At 36.2% G+C, this 17,820-nt stretch overlaps 1 protein-coding gene across 1 annotated transcript; it reads right to left on the bottom strand.

The window, feature by feature from the left end:
• Window positions 1–11: 11 nt before the first annotated feature.
• LOC123659557 (U3 small nucleolar RNA-associated protein 4 homolog) lies at window positions 12–9,950 on the bottom strand. The gene is made up of 11 exons (XM_045594766.1): window positions 9,850–9,950; window positions 9,391–9,770; window positions 9,082–9,263; window positions 8,587–8,777; window positions 7,481–7,636; window positions 6,545–6,872; window positions 3,294–3,477; window positions 2,719–2,942; window positions 2,015–2,200; window positions 749–838; window positions 12–167 (listed from the first exon to the last, which is right to left on the bottom strand). Exons 1-11 carry the CDS (start codon window positions 9,948–9,950, stop codon window positions 51–53), a joined length of 2,139 nt encoding a protein of 712 aa, XP_045450722.1. The 3' UTR covers window positions 12–50.
• Window positions 9,951–17,820: the final 7,870 nt, after the last annotated feature.

The raw sequence follows: 17,820 nt of genomic DNA, 5'->3' as shown, positions 1-17,820 counted from the left end.
AAAGTGCGTTCTTTAAAAATATATTTTTATATTTCGAAAATATTGAATATCTATACATTGTGTCTCTTAGTTGCTAAAACTGGAGGCAATTGAGAAATAATGTTTTCTGGTAAAATTTCTAACGTAACAGCTTCATCGTCTGAAAGCCAATGGAATCCAGCCAAGTACTGTAACAATAAAAATGATAATTGTAACCTATACATATTCTTTCTTATCTTATTACTTAAGCTAAGTACATATTATACTATGTTTTATTTATTTAGTACAAGAAGAGTGAATAATACTGGGAAGTATTGGATAATACTGGGTAAATATAGAGTTTAATCTACTACATTTCTTTTACTTTAAAGCCTGTAATATCCCACTGCTGGACATATGTCTCTTTCCTCATGTAGCAGATGGATCAAAGCTTAATCCACTCTGCTCCAAATACGGTTTGGTGGATATATTCCCTACAATGAGTAGGTAACTATCGCTATCAGGTGTACATGATAACAACCGGGACCGACGGCCTTAACGTGCTCTCCGAGGCACGGTGGGGAGACCCACAAGGACTGCACTAACACCCAGACCACGGCAAACGTCTGTATGGCCAATACAAATGTTTGTCATTTGCGGGGATTGAATGCGCAACCGCCAGTACTCTACTGCAGGTTATTAGATTAGATTGTTTACATTTATTTAGAGAAACCTTAGTATAATTATAAGTAATATACGTATCAAAGTCAATGTTGAAAACCATATTTACCTTTATAGGGATAATTTTAATTTGGGCATTAAGGTTGCTTATTTTCTTCTCTGTATTTTTTTTCTTTGGACTTGGTTCCTCAGTCTTGTCCTGATATCAAAAAAAAATATATATATGAAATTCAGGAATTAAATTTCAAATAAATTAAAAGAACATTTTAAAGTATTATGACCATTTTATAAAGAATAGCTGTGCACTATACTAGACTCATACAGCTTGGTTTAATTAGCTAATCATTCAATAACATTAAATTTTTAGTTCAGTGAGGATATTTTTTTTATGTAAGTGATAAATCCATAGCCTTATAATGCCTGTGCTTTTGTCATTCCATATATTTTTTTTTTGTTCAAACATGCGGTACTTCACTGCAACTTTAGAAAGCTCAGTGAAGATATTAGGTAACGTTTAGTCTTCGACACAATGGCAGATACGCCTGTTCGTATTAGGTACCGACACAAACCAGCATAAGGTCCTTAAACAATTGACAAGGTATTCCATAAACGATTTTACTTTTCCGCTTTCCTCGTCGAAAGTTATATAAAAACCGTATTTTTTGGCTGTGATTTGTATAATTGAGATACTGCCCCAGACAGACCACTCTGAACTATGAGCAAGATATTTCCTGCTATCTATCCATTAAAGACTAAAGCGCTGTATATAGTGCAAGGCTACCTCAATTAAAATTGTATGGAATAGTTGTATAGGGTGCAGTAGTAGTGGTCACCCATGACCTGGTCGTTGTCGGTTTGGGGTGCAGAATCCAGTAAACATAATGAGGTGTCATCTCTCGCCAGTAGAGCGTCGCGTGTGGGGTGCGTAGAGTGCATTAGTGATGTACCTGATGGTTGTCAGTTTGGGGTGAAGAGTCCAGTAGCCATAATGAGGTGTCATCTCTCGCCAGTAGAGCGTCGCGTGTGGGGTGCGTAGAGTGCATTAGTGATGTACCTGATGGTTGTCAGTTTGGGGTGAAGAGTCCAGTAGCCATAATGAGGTGTCATCTCTCGCCAGTAGAGCGTCGCGTGTGGGGTGCGTAGAGTGCATTAGTGATGTACCTGATGGTTGTCAGTTTGGGGTGAAGAGTCCAGTAGCCATAATGAGGTGTCATCTCTCGCCAGTAGAGCGTCGCGTGTGGGGTGCGTAGAGTGCATTAGTGATGTACCTGATGGTTGTCAGTTTGGGGTGAAGAGTCCAGTAGCCATAATGAGGTGTCATCTCTCGCCAGTAGAGCGTCGCGTGTGGGGTGCGTAGAGTGCATTAGTGATGTACCTGATGGTTGTCAGTTTGGGGTGAAGAGTCCAGTAGCCATAATGAGGTGTCATCTCTCGCCAGTAGAGCGTCGCGTGTGGGGTGCGTCACTAGCGCCATCGCGGCCGCAGTACGCGCGCGCCACTCCGGACGTTCGCAAACCTCACACTTACGCGCCTTCGACTTTATTAGGTCGTACTCGATTATCTGAAATAAAGAAATATAATGAATCAATGTGTTGAACATAAAGACAATATATATCAGTACATACAGTAAGGAAGGATATTTGGGAATTCTACCTTTTAAGTGTATAAGGGTACATAAGGGCTTGAATTAAATTTTTTAGCTGTGGATAAGGATCCTAAGGATTATGTTCCGCCTTCACCAATTTTTCAACAAGTTTTGGATCCATCCGAAATATACATATTATATTATCATCTACGAGGTCTGTCTCCATTTGTCTCAGTTCTGTACATCTGAACCTGTATCCCTAACTTTGGGGGGAGGGTGGGAAAAACCTGGTGATTTATAGTACAGGCATTTTATACCTTTCTTGAGCACCAGTCTTTCACTAATCGAGTTGTCTAATTTTGTATTACAAGGATATTATTAGATAAGGTTTCATTGTATCATCATGATTGTGATAGAAAATAAATCATTATTATAAAAATAAAAAAAAATAACAATTATTTAAAACCATGATATAAAATTATATCTTCTTTTACCTCTTGATCCACATATGCAATGATCAGTTTCTCGTTTTTGTCATCTATAGTCAAAGTGGATGGCACACATCTATACTTCGGCAACGAGACGTAGAATTCAAACTTTTTAGGTTTCTTTACCCAAACTGCAACATCACCTTCTGTATCAGCTGCTACTAAGTAAACCTTTTTCGACGGAGTATTTTTTGATATATTAAGATGAAGTATACATTTCGATCTAAGGTCTGAAACATTTATTAAAAGTTTGTTCAATTATTTAAACTATATAGTATATCTAAACAGCTTTCATTCGTTTTCATAATAAATAATTACAGCTGACAAACAATGAATGTTAAAATGACACCACAACGCCTCTAAAATTATGGCTAAGGAAATGGCCTACCATTTCACTAATTAAATATCTATTGAGGTGTTCATGAATGACTTGTTTTCAATGGCCCACAACGGGCCCATTGGTATGACCAATACGAATTTTCGCCATGGGCATGCGGTAATCGAAACCGCAACCGATTGACCTGTGGTTGCTGCGACAAAGGGTCGTCGAATATTATATTTTATTATAACCTTTTACTTACATTTCTCGCAAGATATGCTCTGCACTACAGTGGCGCCTGCCTCGGGGTCAACTTGTAAAACTTTTAACTCCCCATTTCTATAAGCGACCATCGTACGCGAATCCGCAGTAAAAGCCACGCGATCACAACTTGGTAGCCCATTAACTAATACTTTTGCTAAAGATACGTTGGTTTGATCTTCGTCCTGAAACATAAAAAAATTATATATTATGTAGGATGTAGATGGATTTGAATTAAAATGCGTTGTGTGTGTTTTTATATATATATATTATATATATATATATATATATATATATATATATATATATATATATATATATGTGTGTGTGTGTTTATATGTATGTAATGAATGGTTAGGTGATTAAATTTTTTCCTTTTTTCGTATGGCTTAAATAGCAATTACAGAGCGACATTGAAAAATCTCGCCCAGGGAGCTGATAGCGATAGGTGCTATAATTGTGTTTGCAGGCAAACGAAGAAAAACCGAGTTCAATTATATCGACAAGTAATACAACGTAGATAGACGAAAAAATAATCAAGTAAATACGCATTATCAAAGATTACTCCAGAAGTTGTAAAAAGATCTCGATGAAATTTATATGTGACCACATGCTAAATATCGGCTTTCGATTAAATTAAAAATCATCAAAATCGATACACCCAGTAAAAAGTTATGCGGATTTTCGAGTTTCCCTCGATTTCTCTGGGATCCCATCATAAGATCCTGGTTTTCTTATCATGGTACCACACTAGGGATATCTCCTTTCCAACAAAAAAAGAATTATCAAAATCGGTTCATAAACGACGAAGTTATCCCCGAACATATATATATGGTTGAATTGAGTAACCACCTCTTTTTTGAAGTCGGTTAAAAACCAGCACCATATGTTGTTGTATATACTCAATGAATTAACTGATGGGGTGACGATCTTATCAATTTCTGTACACAAATACATAGTCGGTTTGTCTTTGTTTTTAACCAGCTTCCAAAACAAAAATTAAGGTTTTTTAGGTATGTTAACCTTAGAACTACTGGGTGGACCGATTTCAATGATTATTGTTTTAATTGAAAGGTAGTGGTTGTCAAGTGGTTCGATTTCAATTCAATAGGGTACTTTCAGTAGTGAAAAATAAATTATAACATTTTATAAAAATTAAAATTTTTGCAGAAATACACTTAAATATTCTGGTTTGGAATCATAAAAGCACATTATTGATTTATTATATTGAAATTAAAAGTCGTATATTTTAATCTGTATATCACGTGACCTAAAACACGATCCGCCATGGAATGACGTCATACGGTCAAAAACAAAGTTCTGTCAGTGCTGTAAACAGCTAACGCTAACGGTACACATCTATCAACTTTAACTTCAAGGAGTAATACTTGTGCTCTTTCGTTAGTGCATTTTATTTGTAGCTATTTATTAAAATGCAAAAAGGTTTTGTAAAAGCCGATAGTACAAATCTGCTAAAAATTGATTCAATGATGGTTGCAAAGTTTTTGCATGTAACCCAGACTTCTGTTCTGTCGAATTTCGGAATGTTAAAACATCTTTGTAAGTATTACTTGTTATATTATACTGTTTCTTATGTAAGTGCCAGATATACCTAATTTGAAAAATAATGTTAGAAAGTGTTATGTTATGTTTTATTTCTTATGATATTGCCAAATTAAGACTTAATAGTTTTTTTTAATGCTAGTATTTGTACAACTAGACACTACACACCAACGATAGCTATTGTAATTCATTATTTTACACAAAAACACCAAATATTTGTAGCTGTTAACGTTGAACGATAAAGAGTATATCTATAAGACATCTATAAGGTATAAGGTATTGAACTTTTGACGTATTAAACGAGTTCGGTCTTACATACGTCATACACGACTTTTGTTTTTAAACATATTACGTCACCAAAATGGTAATAGCGGAAATAAAAACGGTTTAAATTGTAATTTAATTTTATTGCATGAAAGCGTATTTATTTTGCCGAAATATATTTTTTGTGGCTTTTTATTAGAAAATCAACATTTTTAAGTACTTTTTCAAAGATAGTGGAATAACCTATTGAGTTCTGATTAGTACTTTTCGAGTTATATCTAATAATGCGTATTTACTTGACTATTTTTTCGTCGACCTACGTTGTATTTTTACTGGGTGTACCAATTTTGATGATTCTTGTTTTAATCAAAAGCTGACGTTACCTTGTAGTCCCATTTTAATTTGATCGAGATATGATAACTACTGACGCCGCGTTGGCGCAACGGTTCCAGCTATGGATTGCACCTGTTGCGCTGGCGGTTGCGGGTTCGATCCCCACACATGACAAACATTTGTATTGACCATACAGGTGTTTGCCGTGGTCTGGGTGTTTGTGCAATCCTTGTGGGTCTCCCCACCGTGCCTCGGAGAGCACGTTAAGCCGTCGGTCCCGGTTGTTATCATGTATACCTGATAGCGATCGTTACTCATAGTAGGGAATATATTCGCCAACCCGCATTGGAACAGCGTGGTGGATTAAGCTCTGATCCTTCTCCTACATGAAAAAAGAGACCTATGCCCAGTAGTGGGATATTACAGGCTGAAGCGTATGATAACTACTTTTTGAGTAATCTTTGATAACACTTATTTACTTGACCAATTTTTTATCTACCTACGTTACTTGGCGATATAATTGAAGTCTGTTTTTTTTCGTTTGTGAGATTATATTAGTCAAAGTTTAAGTTCTTCTTCTTCACCAGTACGTGGTTCTGACGCAGAAAATACCTTACTAACTACATTTATTGAATAAAATCTATAGTTTTACTTGTTTTTTCTATAAGATGGGTCAGGATGTGACATTTTTATAGGAATTCAAATTAATAAGACAAAATATCAAATTATCATTTCACTTAATAAAAGTTATGTAGTCTCTTCGGTCCTGCGGTCATAGAGACCGTTGATCGACTTTGAACCCAAATTACTCCAGTTAACTACATACTACGTCACAACTGCTACCCGTTACGAAGTTGGTGTTACTAAGCTCGAAGCTACTGAGAGAATCAGGATGGGGGAATAGGGGAACAGTGTTATCTACAAGGTTCGAAAACCGCAGCGGCCTTTAAGACTGTATGAAGGTAGTTAAAGGTTAAATACCCATTCCTATATGCAAAAAATGGATCATTTTGTTTACGAGCCCTTTACTTTCGAAAACGAAATTTTGCTAAAGAAACAAATACCTTTTTGACAGTGAGAAAACAAACTTACACAGTCCAGCTTTAACATTCTAAAGTTACTGTCAGTAGAATAGACAATCAGTTCCCCGCTCGGAGAAAGTTCACAACACTTGATTTGTTTATTCCCTTTAGTTTGTATAGATACAAGTTTTACTGGTTTTACTGTTACTTTCAAACTTTTTGTTTCATGTTGTTTTTCAATATTGATGTCATTCTTAACATCTATTTCTGTGTCTTGTTCTAATTCATTATTACTGTCCTGTTGCTTGACATTCATATTTACATTTGTTATTGTTACATTTCCACTTTCGTTTATAGCATAGGATCCAAGTTTCCAAACTTCGAGGTAGTTGCTGTATCTAAAATTGAAAACATTCTATTTTGTTTAAAGTATTAAAAAAAATGTTCAAATTTATAATAATTGTGTTTGCTGGCAAATGAAAAAAAAACCGACTTCAATTACATTGACAAGTAATACAACGTAGGTAGTCGAAAAAATTGTCAAATAACTACGCGTTATCAAAGATAACTTCAAAAGTTGAAATCAGATCTCAATTAAATTTTAATGGGACCACATGATAAACATCGGCTTTCGGCCCAGTAAAAAGTTATGCGGATTTTCGAGGTTTTCCCTCGATATCTCTGGGATCCCATCATCAGATCCTGGTTACCTTATCATGGTACCACACCAGGGATATCTCTTTTTCAACAAAAATAATTATCAAAATCGGTTCATAAACAACATGCACGGTCGAATTGAGTAACCTCCTCCTTTTTTGAAGTCGGTTAAAAATACTTTAAAATAGCAAAATATCATTATTAAATATTTTGTAAGATAATAATAATAATAACTTTATTTGCAAAACAAAGATGTACTTACTATTTCTATTTGAAGTATATATATAATTTTTTTCCAGTATATTTAGGTTTCATTAAAGTCAAAATAAACTATTTTAATATTTCTTACCTCAGCAGAAGTAATTTCTTTTGAGGACACACAGATGACCTAGGAGGAGGAACCATGGGAGGTATTCTCATCACCCATTTTGGTGGATAGCTAGACAGAGTTAGGTAACCATCAGCTCCCACAGATATCAACTTATCACCATTTATCACTAGAGCTCTGGAAATAACCAGTTTTTGAATAGAAATATTTGACATATAAGTGGAGTTTGTAAGTAAAACTCCAAGAAAGAATATAGTATAAGTAAGAAAAGAAAAAGTAGTAATAAAAGAAAGAATAAAGTAGTAGTCAAACAGCCTAATTAACAAAAAAGTTTAGTTGCTTTTTGAAATAAATATTAAACAGTTGAAATCTGTTCTTTGCTTAATTATTTTGCGTTAGAAACATTAATTGATGCAGGTGATCATAATTATTATGGCATTTAACCTTTGTAAATGAATTCAAGACTATGTGCACATTATTATTTATTAGTTTTTATTGGTTGTTTAAAAAAATTTGTACATTGTATATGCATTGTCTTTAAAAAAACCGAACGAATGAAATTTTTTATACATTTAATACTTTTTAATTCAGTATTGTTCCCTTAGTAAGGGATTTAAGTCGGAGTATGTAATTACAAATGGAAATTTGGATGTAGTTTGTAACATTTAAAAAAAAATTGAAAACAATTCATATTTAATTTCAAAAAATTATTTTTTTATTTATAATCTAATACCATCAAGAATTGCTGTGTGATTACGGCAGTAAAGAATATAGCCACCCCGCATCCCCCCGTGGGTGTAGTAAGAGGCGACTAAGAGATAACCTAGTTCTACTACCATCTTGGAACTTAAAAAGCCAACCGATGGTGGAATAACCATCCAAATGCTGACTTTGAAATACACAGACCAAAGACAGGCAGCAGCGTCTTTGGTGCGACAAAGCCAGCCCTGCGATCACCAGCCCGCCTGTTCAGCGTGGTGACTATGAGCTAAGTACATACATGAGGTCACGCCAATTTTGGCGCCAACTTACGTAGGCCTATGTCTAGGAGTGGACTATGATAGGATGAAGTGATGACCATCAAGAATATTTAATACATCACTTAAAATTATAATATTGTATAATACCTGACATCATGTTCATGTATATTTCTTTGCACATTTTTCACCCATTGTGCACTTGTTTGTTTTCCAGTAGTATTGCTCACTTTAACAAAATTCATAATTACTGGATCTGTTCCACTGCAATACAGACTACTTTCGTCATCCGAAACTGCTATTGACAAAATATTAGATTTATGGCTTTTATATGATTCAATCTGAAATCAAAAATAAAAAAAATTGAGGTTTTAGGTCATAGTTGACAAACAACTGTGTGGTTTGCCTCACTGTAAACAGATTACAAGAACATTACTGAACTTCTCCAGATACTTTGGGTTTTTTACTAATTAACTAAAGAAAGATAGCTCTAATTGATAGCAGCATTATTTTGTCCGTTTGGTGTGATCTTTTGTAATGTTAAGGTACTTTCCGAGTTAGGTATCTCAAATTTTAAGTGATGTATTGCCTGCTGCCTTACCTCAATAAATATTTTTCAAAATGATCATGTAATATTTTTCTTACCTGATCTCCAAGATTACTGTCCCAAAAGGTGAGTCTTCCATAACTGTCTCCAGAGACAACAGTATTATCAGAGAGTACTGCAAGGCACCAAACAATAGTTTCTTTTCCTCGTCTACTAACAGACATACGACAGGTAGCATGACCAGTTTCAACATTCCATACTCTGATTGTGTCAATTGATCCTGAAATATTATATAATAAACTAAGTAGTATTTTTTGTATAATTCTTATCTCAATACTGTATATAACATGCTTACATATTATGTACTCTTTTAATGCTCAAATGTTATATAAACTCACAAATCTCACCTGTAACTAACACACTCCCTGTATTATCAAATTTGCAACACAATACTCTACCCTCTTGTTTATCAAAAAGTCTTCTATAAACGATTTCATCATTTTCGACTGAATATAAATTTATATAGCCTTGTTCCGTTCCTACAGCCACAAGAGTGTGAGTTGAGTTAACATCAAGACACCATGCAGCGTAACCAGTGAGAATTATTGTAGATTTGATAGACAGAGTATCCATATCCCATTCCACTAATGCTCCTCCGAGACCAGTAGAGAGCAGTCTATGATTAACCCATCCAAGTGCTTCTACTGAAGTGTTTTCTTCACCCGGAATAAATTTCAATAGATAAGGTGCATAATTTAAATCCCAAATTTCGATAGATGCATCACGTCTGAAACGATAAATACGTAAATGTTTTAAAAAAGTGACAAACTATAAATAACTGTAAGTTATCAATAAAAAAAACTTACCTTGCCAATGCCATAAGTTTACTACTCTTGTTATAAGTGACGCAATTTATTTGCTCAGGTTTAGGATTATAAAAACGAACACGATGTAGTTTACAAGCCATTTTTAATTGTTTATGTCATATAACGAGTATATCCTTCATTAAAATAAAAAATAACAAATTTGTTGTGGATTAACTGCTTTCAAGGTTTAGAATCTAACAAATCAACATGCGGTATCGCACATGATTGTGACATTAGTTTGACATGTTGCAAATGACATTGTTTAAAGAAATCTGTCAATGTCATTGTTACGAATATTTTTTTTTCCTTGGCAAGTAATCTTTAATTTTCAGAAGTGAATTAAAATTTTCATGTATTTCTTTATTTAATACCTTTAATGTATCTAAGTATTGTTGTCACTAATATTGAAGTTTAATTTTTATTTTTACATAGTGGCATATTTAATTAACACTACAAAATTATTGGTGGCTATACATAAGGTGCTTTACACTTAGCGACCGCAATAACTATAATTACCATTTCTATCATTCGACCTAAGGGTCGTAGTTGTCGTGAGCGATCGTTCGACGTCATAGATGACGTCTCTGTTCGCGACCATATCGCACCTACTTCGCCCACAAAATATAGGTGGGTCAAAATTGGCTTACATCAAAACATGACGGAATTTGAAAAAACAACCGTCAATATCTAATTGTGAATGCTATCTCTCATTCGATTCGGCACAAATGTAACGATAAATTCCCGGGATGTTGAGGTCCCGGGATGATGTCCATGTTGAATTAATTTTTACTCCAATGCAAGCGAAATACTAACTTACAACCTGTTATTACAAGCTGCATGTTTTTATCATGCCGCTTTATTGCGAGCACACAGCACTAAATATGCGTTCCACCCCATGCTTCCACCTATAAAATTCACCTGCAATACCCGCGGCGTTTTTACGTTTATGTAAACTAAAACGGGAACTTCGGTCGTGGTCAATGGCGTTGTAGGCATTATAAGTAAATATACTGTAAAGAGAAATATATATTGTATGTAAGGCCTAGTTCCAAATCAATACCATTTTAGACGTATAAAAAAATCTTATATGTGTATTATATTGATACAGTAGTAGATAATTAGATTAATCAAAAATTGTCCCAGAACATTTTCTTTTAGTATTATTATATAATAATATATTATATTCATTTAATTGTGGTAAGTTTTATAGAAGAAAAAAACCTATTGAGTATATTTCGATAATTTCGAAAGTGTCAAAGTTTTAAAACTTAGTCGTTAGCGTCTTTGTCTCGTCGCTTGTTGCAATGTTCTTCAACAGTAACTTAAATAGCAACACCAAGCCTTGGTCATACTTTATAATATACAAGTTTAGCTTAAATTATATCATAAGCAAGTTATTTTACTCTTTGAATTATATTTTCTTCTGTTCCTAGAGGTGAAGTATATTTATTGTGGAAAATTTGTCTTGATTCTTTATTTAAAAAAATGGTTGTCTGTACAGTCGGTATACGGGCGATAGTTTTACGTGATAACGTCAAAGAAACAAAGTCAAGAATTGAATTATTATCACTGAATCATTTCTAGAAATTTTGAAAGAAGGTCGATTGGCGTTAGCTGTGGTTAACACACGTGTTAGAGAGATCTAATTGTTTATTTTGTATTTTCAATTCGGTTTTATTTGTTTGTCAGTGGAAATAGTTGGTATTTTGTTTTTTTTAATAGCTGTTACTAATATTTATAAGGTTTGGTAAGTTTTTTATTTTTATTTTTCATTATTATATATATTAGGTTATAATTATTTTGTAAACTAAGTTTTTTTTTTTTTTATATTTTATATTTCTTTATTATTCATTCTTGAGATGGATTTAGATCGCCCTCCGGATCCCCCGGATCCTGATGGACCACATCCCTCGCGTAAGCGTCTGGCAGTTGATGACCTATCCATAACTAATCCCTCACCCAAAATCACCGTGAATGATCCATCTACCACTATCCCGTCTATTCAAACTATTTATGTGCATCCCTCTTTCTCCGAAGCTCCTAAGAGCTACTCAGATGACGACAAAGGCCCCTTTTTAGTCCACGTCTCGAGAGAAGCCTCAGACCCGGCTGCAGGAACTACCATCCGAGCCATTAAATTTGGACAATTCCTACATACGCACAAAATTAAATCCATCATCAACGATGGAGTTAAGAACATTGGGCGAAATAAAATATCTGTCGAGTTTTCATCAGCTCAGGCAGCAAACTCTTTTATGTCAAATCCGATTTTAGAAATGTGCAAGTATAAAACTACTGTACCGACGTACAATATCACAAGAATGGGCTTGGTTAAAGGCGTACCAGTAGACTGGTCTATGGAGGAACTAGTCGAATCTCTGGAGCTTCCTTCTGGTTGTGGTCAGGTCATGAAGGCCAGACGCCTAAATAGAAAAGTTAATAATGAAGGTTTGATAACCTGGGTTGCAACTCAATCTGTCGTCTTGACTTTCAGGGGGCAAATGCTCCCGGAAAAAGTTTTTTCCTACCACACCTCCCTTCCTGTAGAAACCTACAAGTTCCCTACAATCCAATGCCTGAACTGCTGTAGGTATGGCCATATCAAAACACAGTGTAGGTCGAAGCCTAGATGTTACAAATGTGCACAACCCCACACAGGTGAGTCATGTGATGTTGCTGAAGACAATGCCACATGTCTTCATTGCTCAGGTAAACACTTCACAACACACAAATCATGTCCTGAGTTCTCTCGCCAGCAGTCCATCAAAATTATTATGTCTCAGGAAAGCATCTCTTACCTGGAAGCATCTTCCCGCATCCCCGCTGCTAACAGATCCTACGCAGAGGTAGCAAAAGACATGTTTACTCCTATTATATACTCCTCTAATATTCCCCCTAAAACTATATCATCCTCTCCTATTATCCCGATCTCTTCACCATATAGGTCCTATCGAAAAACAACGGTCCGAACTCATCGTCCCCAAGCTTCTTTAAGCAAAGGGTATGATATCCAGGCCCATAAAGCCATCATTGGTAACTGCCCCTCTTCTCAACCTAATGGCTGTGCCCTCAACATCAACAATAATCCCATCCCTTTATCTAATAATCCCAGTCTCTTTCAAAATTTAATCCTATCCCTTGTTACTTTCTTTAGCACACATACTGACTCTACTTTACCGACCAACGTTGCCTCCCCTATATGTCAACTTTTAAATGCCCTCAATAATGTCTCAAATCAATCTCCTTCAATGGAATTGTCAGAGCCTACGTCCCAAGAAACATGAACTCCTCTCATTAATTAATCTCCATAATCCCGTTATTATTGCCATTTCTGAAACATGGTTGATCCCGGGCTCCCGTTTTCGGTTCCCGGGTTTTGCCTGTTTCAGGGATGACAGAAGTGACGGCTATGCTGGCAGTGCCATTCTTGTCCGGTACTCCATTCCCTTTTCCCATATTCCTCTTCCCTCCTTGAGTTCTAGTATCAACGCTGTTGCTATTAGAGCTTTTAACATTTCTTTTCTTTCTCTCTATATCCCTCACCCACGTACCTGCCTCGGTCCCGAACTGCGGTCCATTATTTCTTCCCTTCCCAGTCCTATCGTTGTTATGGGAGATTTCAACACTCACCATACAGTGTGGGGTAGCCATTTTTGTGATGGCTTTGCTCCTGTTTTGGTGGACATCATTGATGATGTTAACCTATGCATCCTCAATGATGGCTCGCCGACGCGGAGAGTTCACCCTCACCAGAATCCCAAATCGGTAGTTGATCTCTCTCTTTCCTCTGCTTCTCTCTCTTCTCTAATATCCTGGAAAGTCCTATCATCTTCCTGTGGCAGTGACCACTTTCCTATCCTCTTGTCCATAACCCAAAGCCCCTCCCCACGTATTATCCCTAACCCTTCTCTTAAACAATACAAGCTCTGTGACCCAGATTGGCATGCCTATGCTACATTTGTTGACAACATATTAGATCACCTCCCTGGTTTTGTAGATGATGGAAATGTTCTTATTTACTACAGCAAATTTTATAACGCGATCATTTCTTCTGCAAATAAATATTTCAAAAAAATTAAATTGCAAAAAAAATTATTCATTTATAATCCTTGGTGGGACGAGGAATGCAGTTCCCTTATAAAAGAGAGAAAGAAAGCTGAGCAAACTTACACACTATCTATGACAAGTGAAAATTTTATCAAATATCGACATATTGAAGCAAAAATAAAAAGGGTATTCAGTAAGAAGAAACAAAATGCCTGGACTAGGTTCTGTGAATCCCTTAGTCCCAACTCTCCTGCATATCTAGTCTGGTCGAATCTTAAGAAATTTCGTCGGTCTCTCCATTGTGAAAATCCTACATCCAATGATCCAGCTGTATGGCTTAACGATTTTGCCGATAAACTTGCTCCTCCTTATGCTCCTTCCCAGGACAGCTTTGTAACTTCAACGCCATCATCTAGTTCTGATGAGATGGATGCCCCCTTTTCTTTTTCAGAATTACTTTGTGCCCTAAATGGCCTTAAGGACTCATCTCCCGGGGAAGATGGCGTCCCCTATTCTTTCATTGTTAACCTAAATGATAAAGCAAAATTATTTTTTTTAAATATTATAAACGCCTGTTTCACTTCAGGAATCGTCCCACAACCATGGAAACGTCAAATAGTTATCCCAATACTGAAACCAGGCAAAGATCCCTTAGACTCAAATTCTTACAGACCTATTGCTTTGTCATCTACGTTAGCCAAAATTGCTGAACACCTTATTAAAAACCGCCTGGAATGGATAGTGGAAAGCAGAAATATCCTCTCGCCCTCTCAGTTTGGCTTTCGAAAGGGTTTGAGCACCATGGATAGCTTGGGTATTCTGTCCACAGACATTCGTATAGCTTTTGCTAAGGGCGAGTTCCTGGTGGGGGTATTTCTCGATATCAGATCCGCTTATGACAATGTCCTTCTTCCGTTACTCAGGCAGAAAATGCTCCATCTGAGTATACCTCCGAGGTTGGTTCATTTCATTTGCAATCTGTTATTTTGTAGATCCATAGTGGTTAAACACCTACATCACTCTCTCCCTCCAAGACTTGTTTGGAAAGGTCTCCCCCAAGGCTCAATTCTTAGCCCTCTTCTCTACAGTGTTTACACACATGATCTCGAATTGTCTGTCGTCAGTTTTTGTAATGTCCTACAGTATGCGGACGATATCGTTCTGTACTGTAAATCAAATTCTCCGACTATTATTAGTACTCAACTAAATTCTGCTTTGCACTATCTTGACCAGTGGCTTTCTAACCATGGCCTATCCTTATCAGTCCCTAAAAGCCAAGCGGTTGTGTTCACAAGAAAGAGAAGTGCTCCTCCTTTTGATTTGTTATTGGGGGATCAACGCATTCACCTCACTGATAAGGCAAAATTCTTAGGCATTTTCCTCGATAACAAACTGAGCGGATTTTCTCATATAGATTACATTGCCAAAAAATGCGAAAAAAATATAAATGCTCTCAGAGCCGTTTCAGGTGTTTGGTGGGGAGCACACCCTTACACACTAAAATTAATATACAATGCCATCGTACGGAGCCATTTCGACTATGGTTTATTCATATTAGAACCCCTCATTAAGAAATTTTCAGAGAAATTAAATAAAATCCAATATAAATGCCTTAGAATTATTCTTGGTGCTATGAGGTCCACACCCACAAATGCCTTACAGGTAGAGTGCGTTGACCCTCCTTTACATCTCAGAAGAAGAATGTTATGCGATCGTTTTGTCATAAAAGCTCTGCAGTTGTCGTCCCATCCTCTGTGGTCCCGTCTTATCGAATTATCCTCTCTTTGCCCCAAACGCACGAAAAGATCCCCTTCCCTCCTTTTAGACAGCTTTCTTAAATTCACCAGTCTTCCCCATCCCTTAACATCATTCCCTTTAAATCCTCTTTTCTGCACTCCTTTCCAAGCCCTAGTTTACATCCCTCCTGTTATCACAGATCTTGGTCTAGTCAAAGGTGCATCTGAAACAAAAATAAACTTCCAACATGTGGTCCATCAAAATTGGTCAGACTTCCTCCACATCTATACAGATGCATCTAAGCTCTCCCCAGATAGCTGTGTCGGTGCTGCCTGCTGGATACCTAAATATAAAATTATACTTTCGTACAAATGTCCCCCTCTAACCTCGGTATTCACAGGAGAAGCCGTTGCTTTATTAGAAGCAATTCGTTACACGCTTTCTCATAACATTTTGAAAACAATTATTTGCAGTGATTCCTTAAGTTGTTTGTTAGCAATTAAAAATAACCCTTTCCGTAGTAAATTTAGAATTTCCATCATTTTTAAGATCAGGGAGGCTCTACTCTCATGTTATCAAAATGGTTTACAAGTTGTCTTAGTATGGATCCCAGGTCACTCCGGTATTCCAGGTAACGAGACTGCTGACTCTTGTGCTAAATCAGCAATCCATCTTGGCTCCTTAGACCATTTTTATAACACATGTCTAGACCTGCGGGTTCTGGCGCAAACTCATCTGAACCAATCGTGGAATACATCATGGGCTGAGTCAAAATTGGTTAAAGGCAAATTTTATGCCTCCATCCAACCTTCTATTCCAAGACGCCCTTGGTTTTTTCTTCATAGACATACAGATCGCTGGGTAACATCTACAATCTGCCGTTTGCGTCTTGGACATTCGTGCACTCCAGTTCATCTGGCTAAGATTAGGGTGCGTGATCATTCCCTGTGTGAATGTGGCCTACACGAAGGTACACCATCCCATATCCTTTTCAACTGTCCAAAACTCGTTTGTCCCATCTATGATGTCCTTCCTTGCAAAATCCCCCGTCCTGTAAATATTGAATGTCTGCTAATGCTCGTGTTTAGTCCTTTCTGTCCCTTCTTATGTAAATATATTAAACGAAATAAAATTAAACTGTAAATTTTTGTTGATGGTTCTAACATTACTTAACTATACATAGATTACTAACAATGTTTGGATGTGTTTGTTGTACTCTGTATGTTTGTGTCGTTTTAGGTTACGGGCTAACTATTAAATACCTACTATTACTACGACCTTCAATAGTCTATTGATGCCGTATTCTCAACCGCACCGATTAATCTCCTTCGTGTCTTCTCCATTCTACGTGACATTGGCGAAATCATCTGTGCTAGTTTGGCACTGTTGGAAGCCATTAAGCTGAATGAATGAATGAATGAATCATTTCTAAGTGAACTTTTAGCTCTGACGTTACCCGAGAACAGAGATAAATGTGTCATAAGCCTTTGAATTTAATAGCAAAGTATGATTTTGTCTCACGAGTTCTGTTTGTATTGGTATAAAAAATACAAGAATTAAAACAAAAATTAAAAAGTGCTTACGTACAAAGTATACATGTCAGAAGTGAAACTTTTTGGAAAACTAATTTTTAAGTCTCATTTATATTTATACAAGTCTAAAGCTTTAGATTTCCGTTCCAGCGCCATCGACAAAAACGTTGCCGTTTCATTAAAACGTTGCCGTTTCATCAAAACGTTGCCGTTTCATCCGTAAAAATTTTACCCACATGCGCCTAAAGAAGTTTCACTTCAAAAAATAAGAATTAAATTAACGATATTACACCTCTCGATATCAAAAACTTTTTAGATTCAATTCTAATAAGCCTATTCTCTTGTCTTACTGTCTTACATTCTTACTTACTACTTGGTGCAGACTGCAGTAGGCATGATCGATATTAGAAAAACATCGATGTTGACATCGATGTCATAATCGAAAGCCCAACATCGATGCTCGATATTTATCCAAAACTAAACATCGACGTTGGATAACATCGATGATTTTTACATTAATAATTTACAAAGAAATAAAATGCAGTGAAATAGTTTGAAATAGGGATGATCGATATTAGAAAAGCATCGAGAGTAAAGAAACTATTGGAACAGCTTACTCTGGTTATCATCGGTTACGTCATCGGTGACAACTAGT

Source organism: Melitaea cinxia, chromosome 14 (genome assembly GCF_905220565.1).
Source record: "Melitaea cinxia chromosome 14, ilMelCinx1.1, whole genome shotgun sequence".
Lineage (NCBI taxonomy): Eukaryota > Metazoa > Arthropoda > Insecta > Lepidoptera > Nymphalidae > Melitaea > Melitaea cinxia.
The sequence above is the reverse complement of the archived record's forward strand: the minus strand, read 5'-3'. Positions and strand labels throughout refer to the sequence as shown.

Excerpts from the sequence above, each read along its gene's own strand:
- LOC123659557 (XM_045594766.1), bottom strand. The coding sequence starts at position 9,950 with ATGGCTTGTAAACTACATCGTGTTCGTTTTTATAATCCTAAACCTGAG. Across the intron at positions 8,778-9,081 it reads ACAGTAATCTTGGAGATCAG|ATTGAATCATATAAAAGCCA; the intron begins GTAAGAAAAATA and ends TTTTGATTTCAG. Across the intron at positions 2,943-3,293 it reads GAGCATATCTTGCGAGAAAT|ACCTTAGATCGAAATGTATA; the intron begins GTAAGTAAAAGG and ends TAAATGTTTCAG.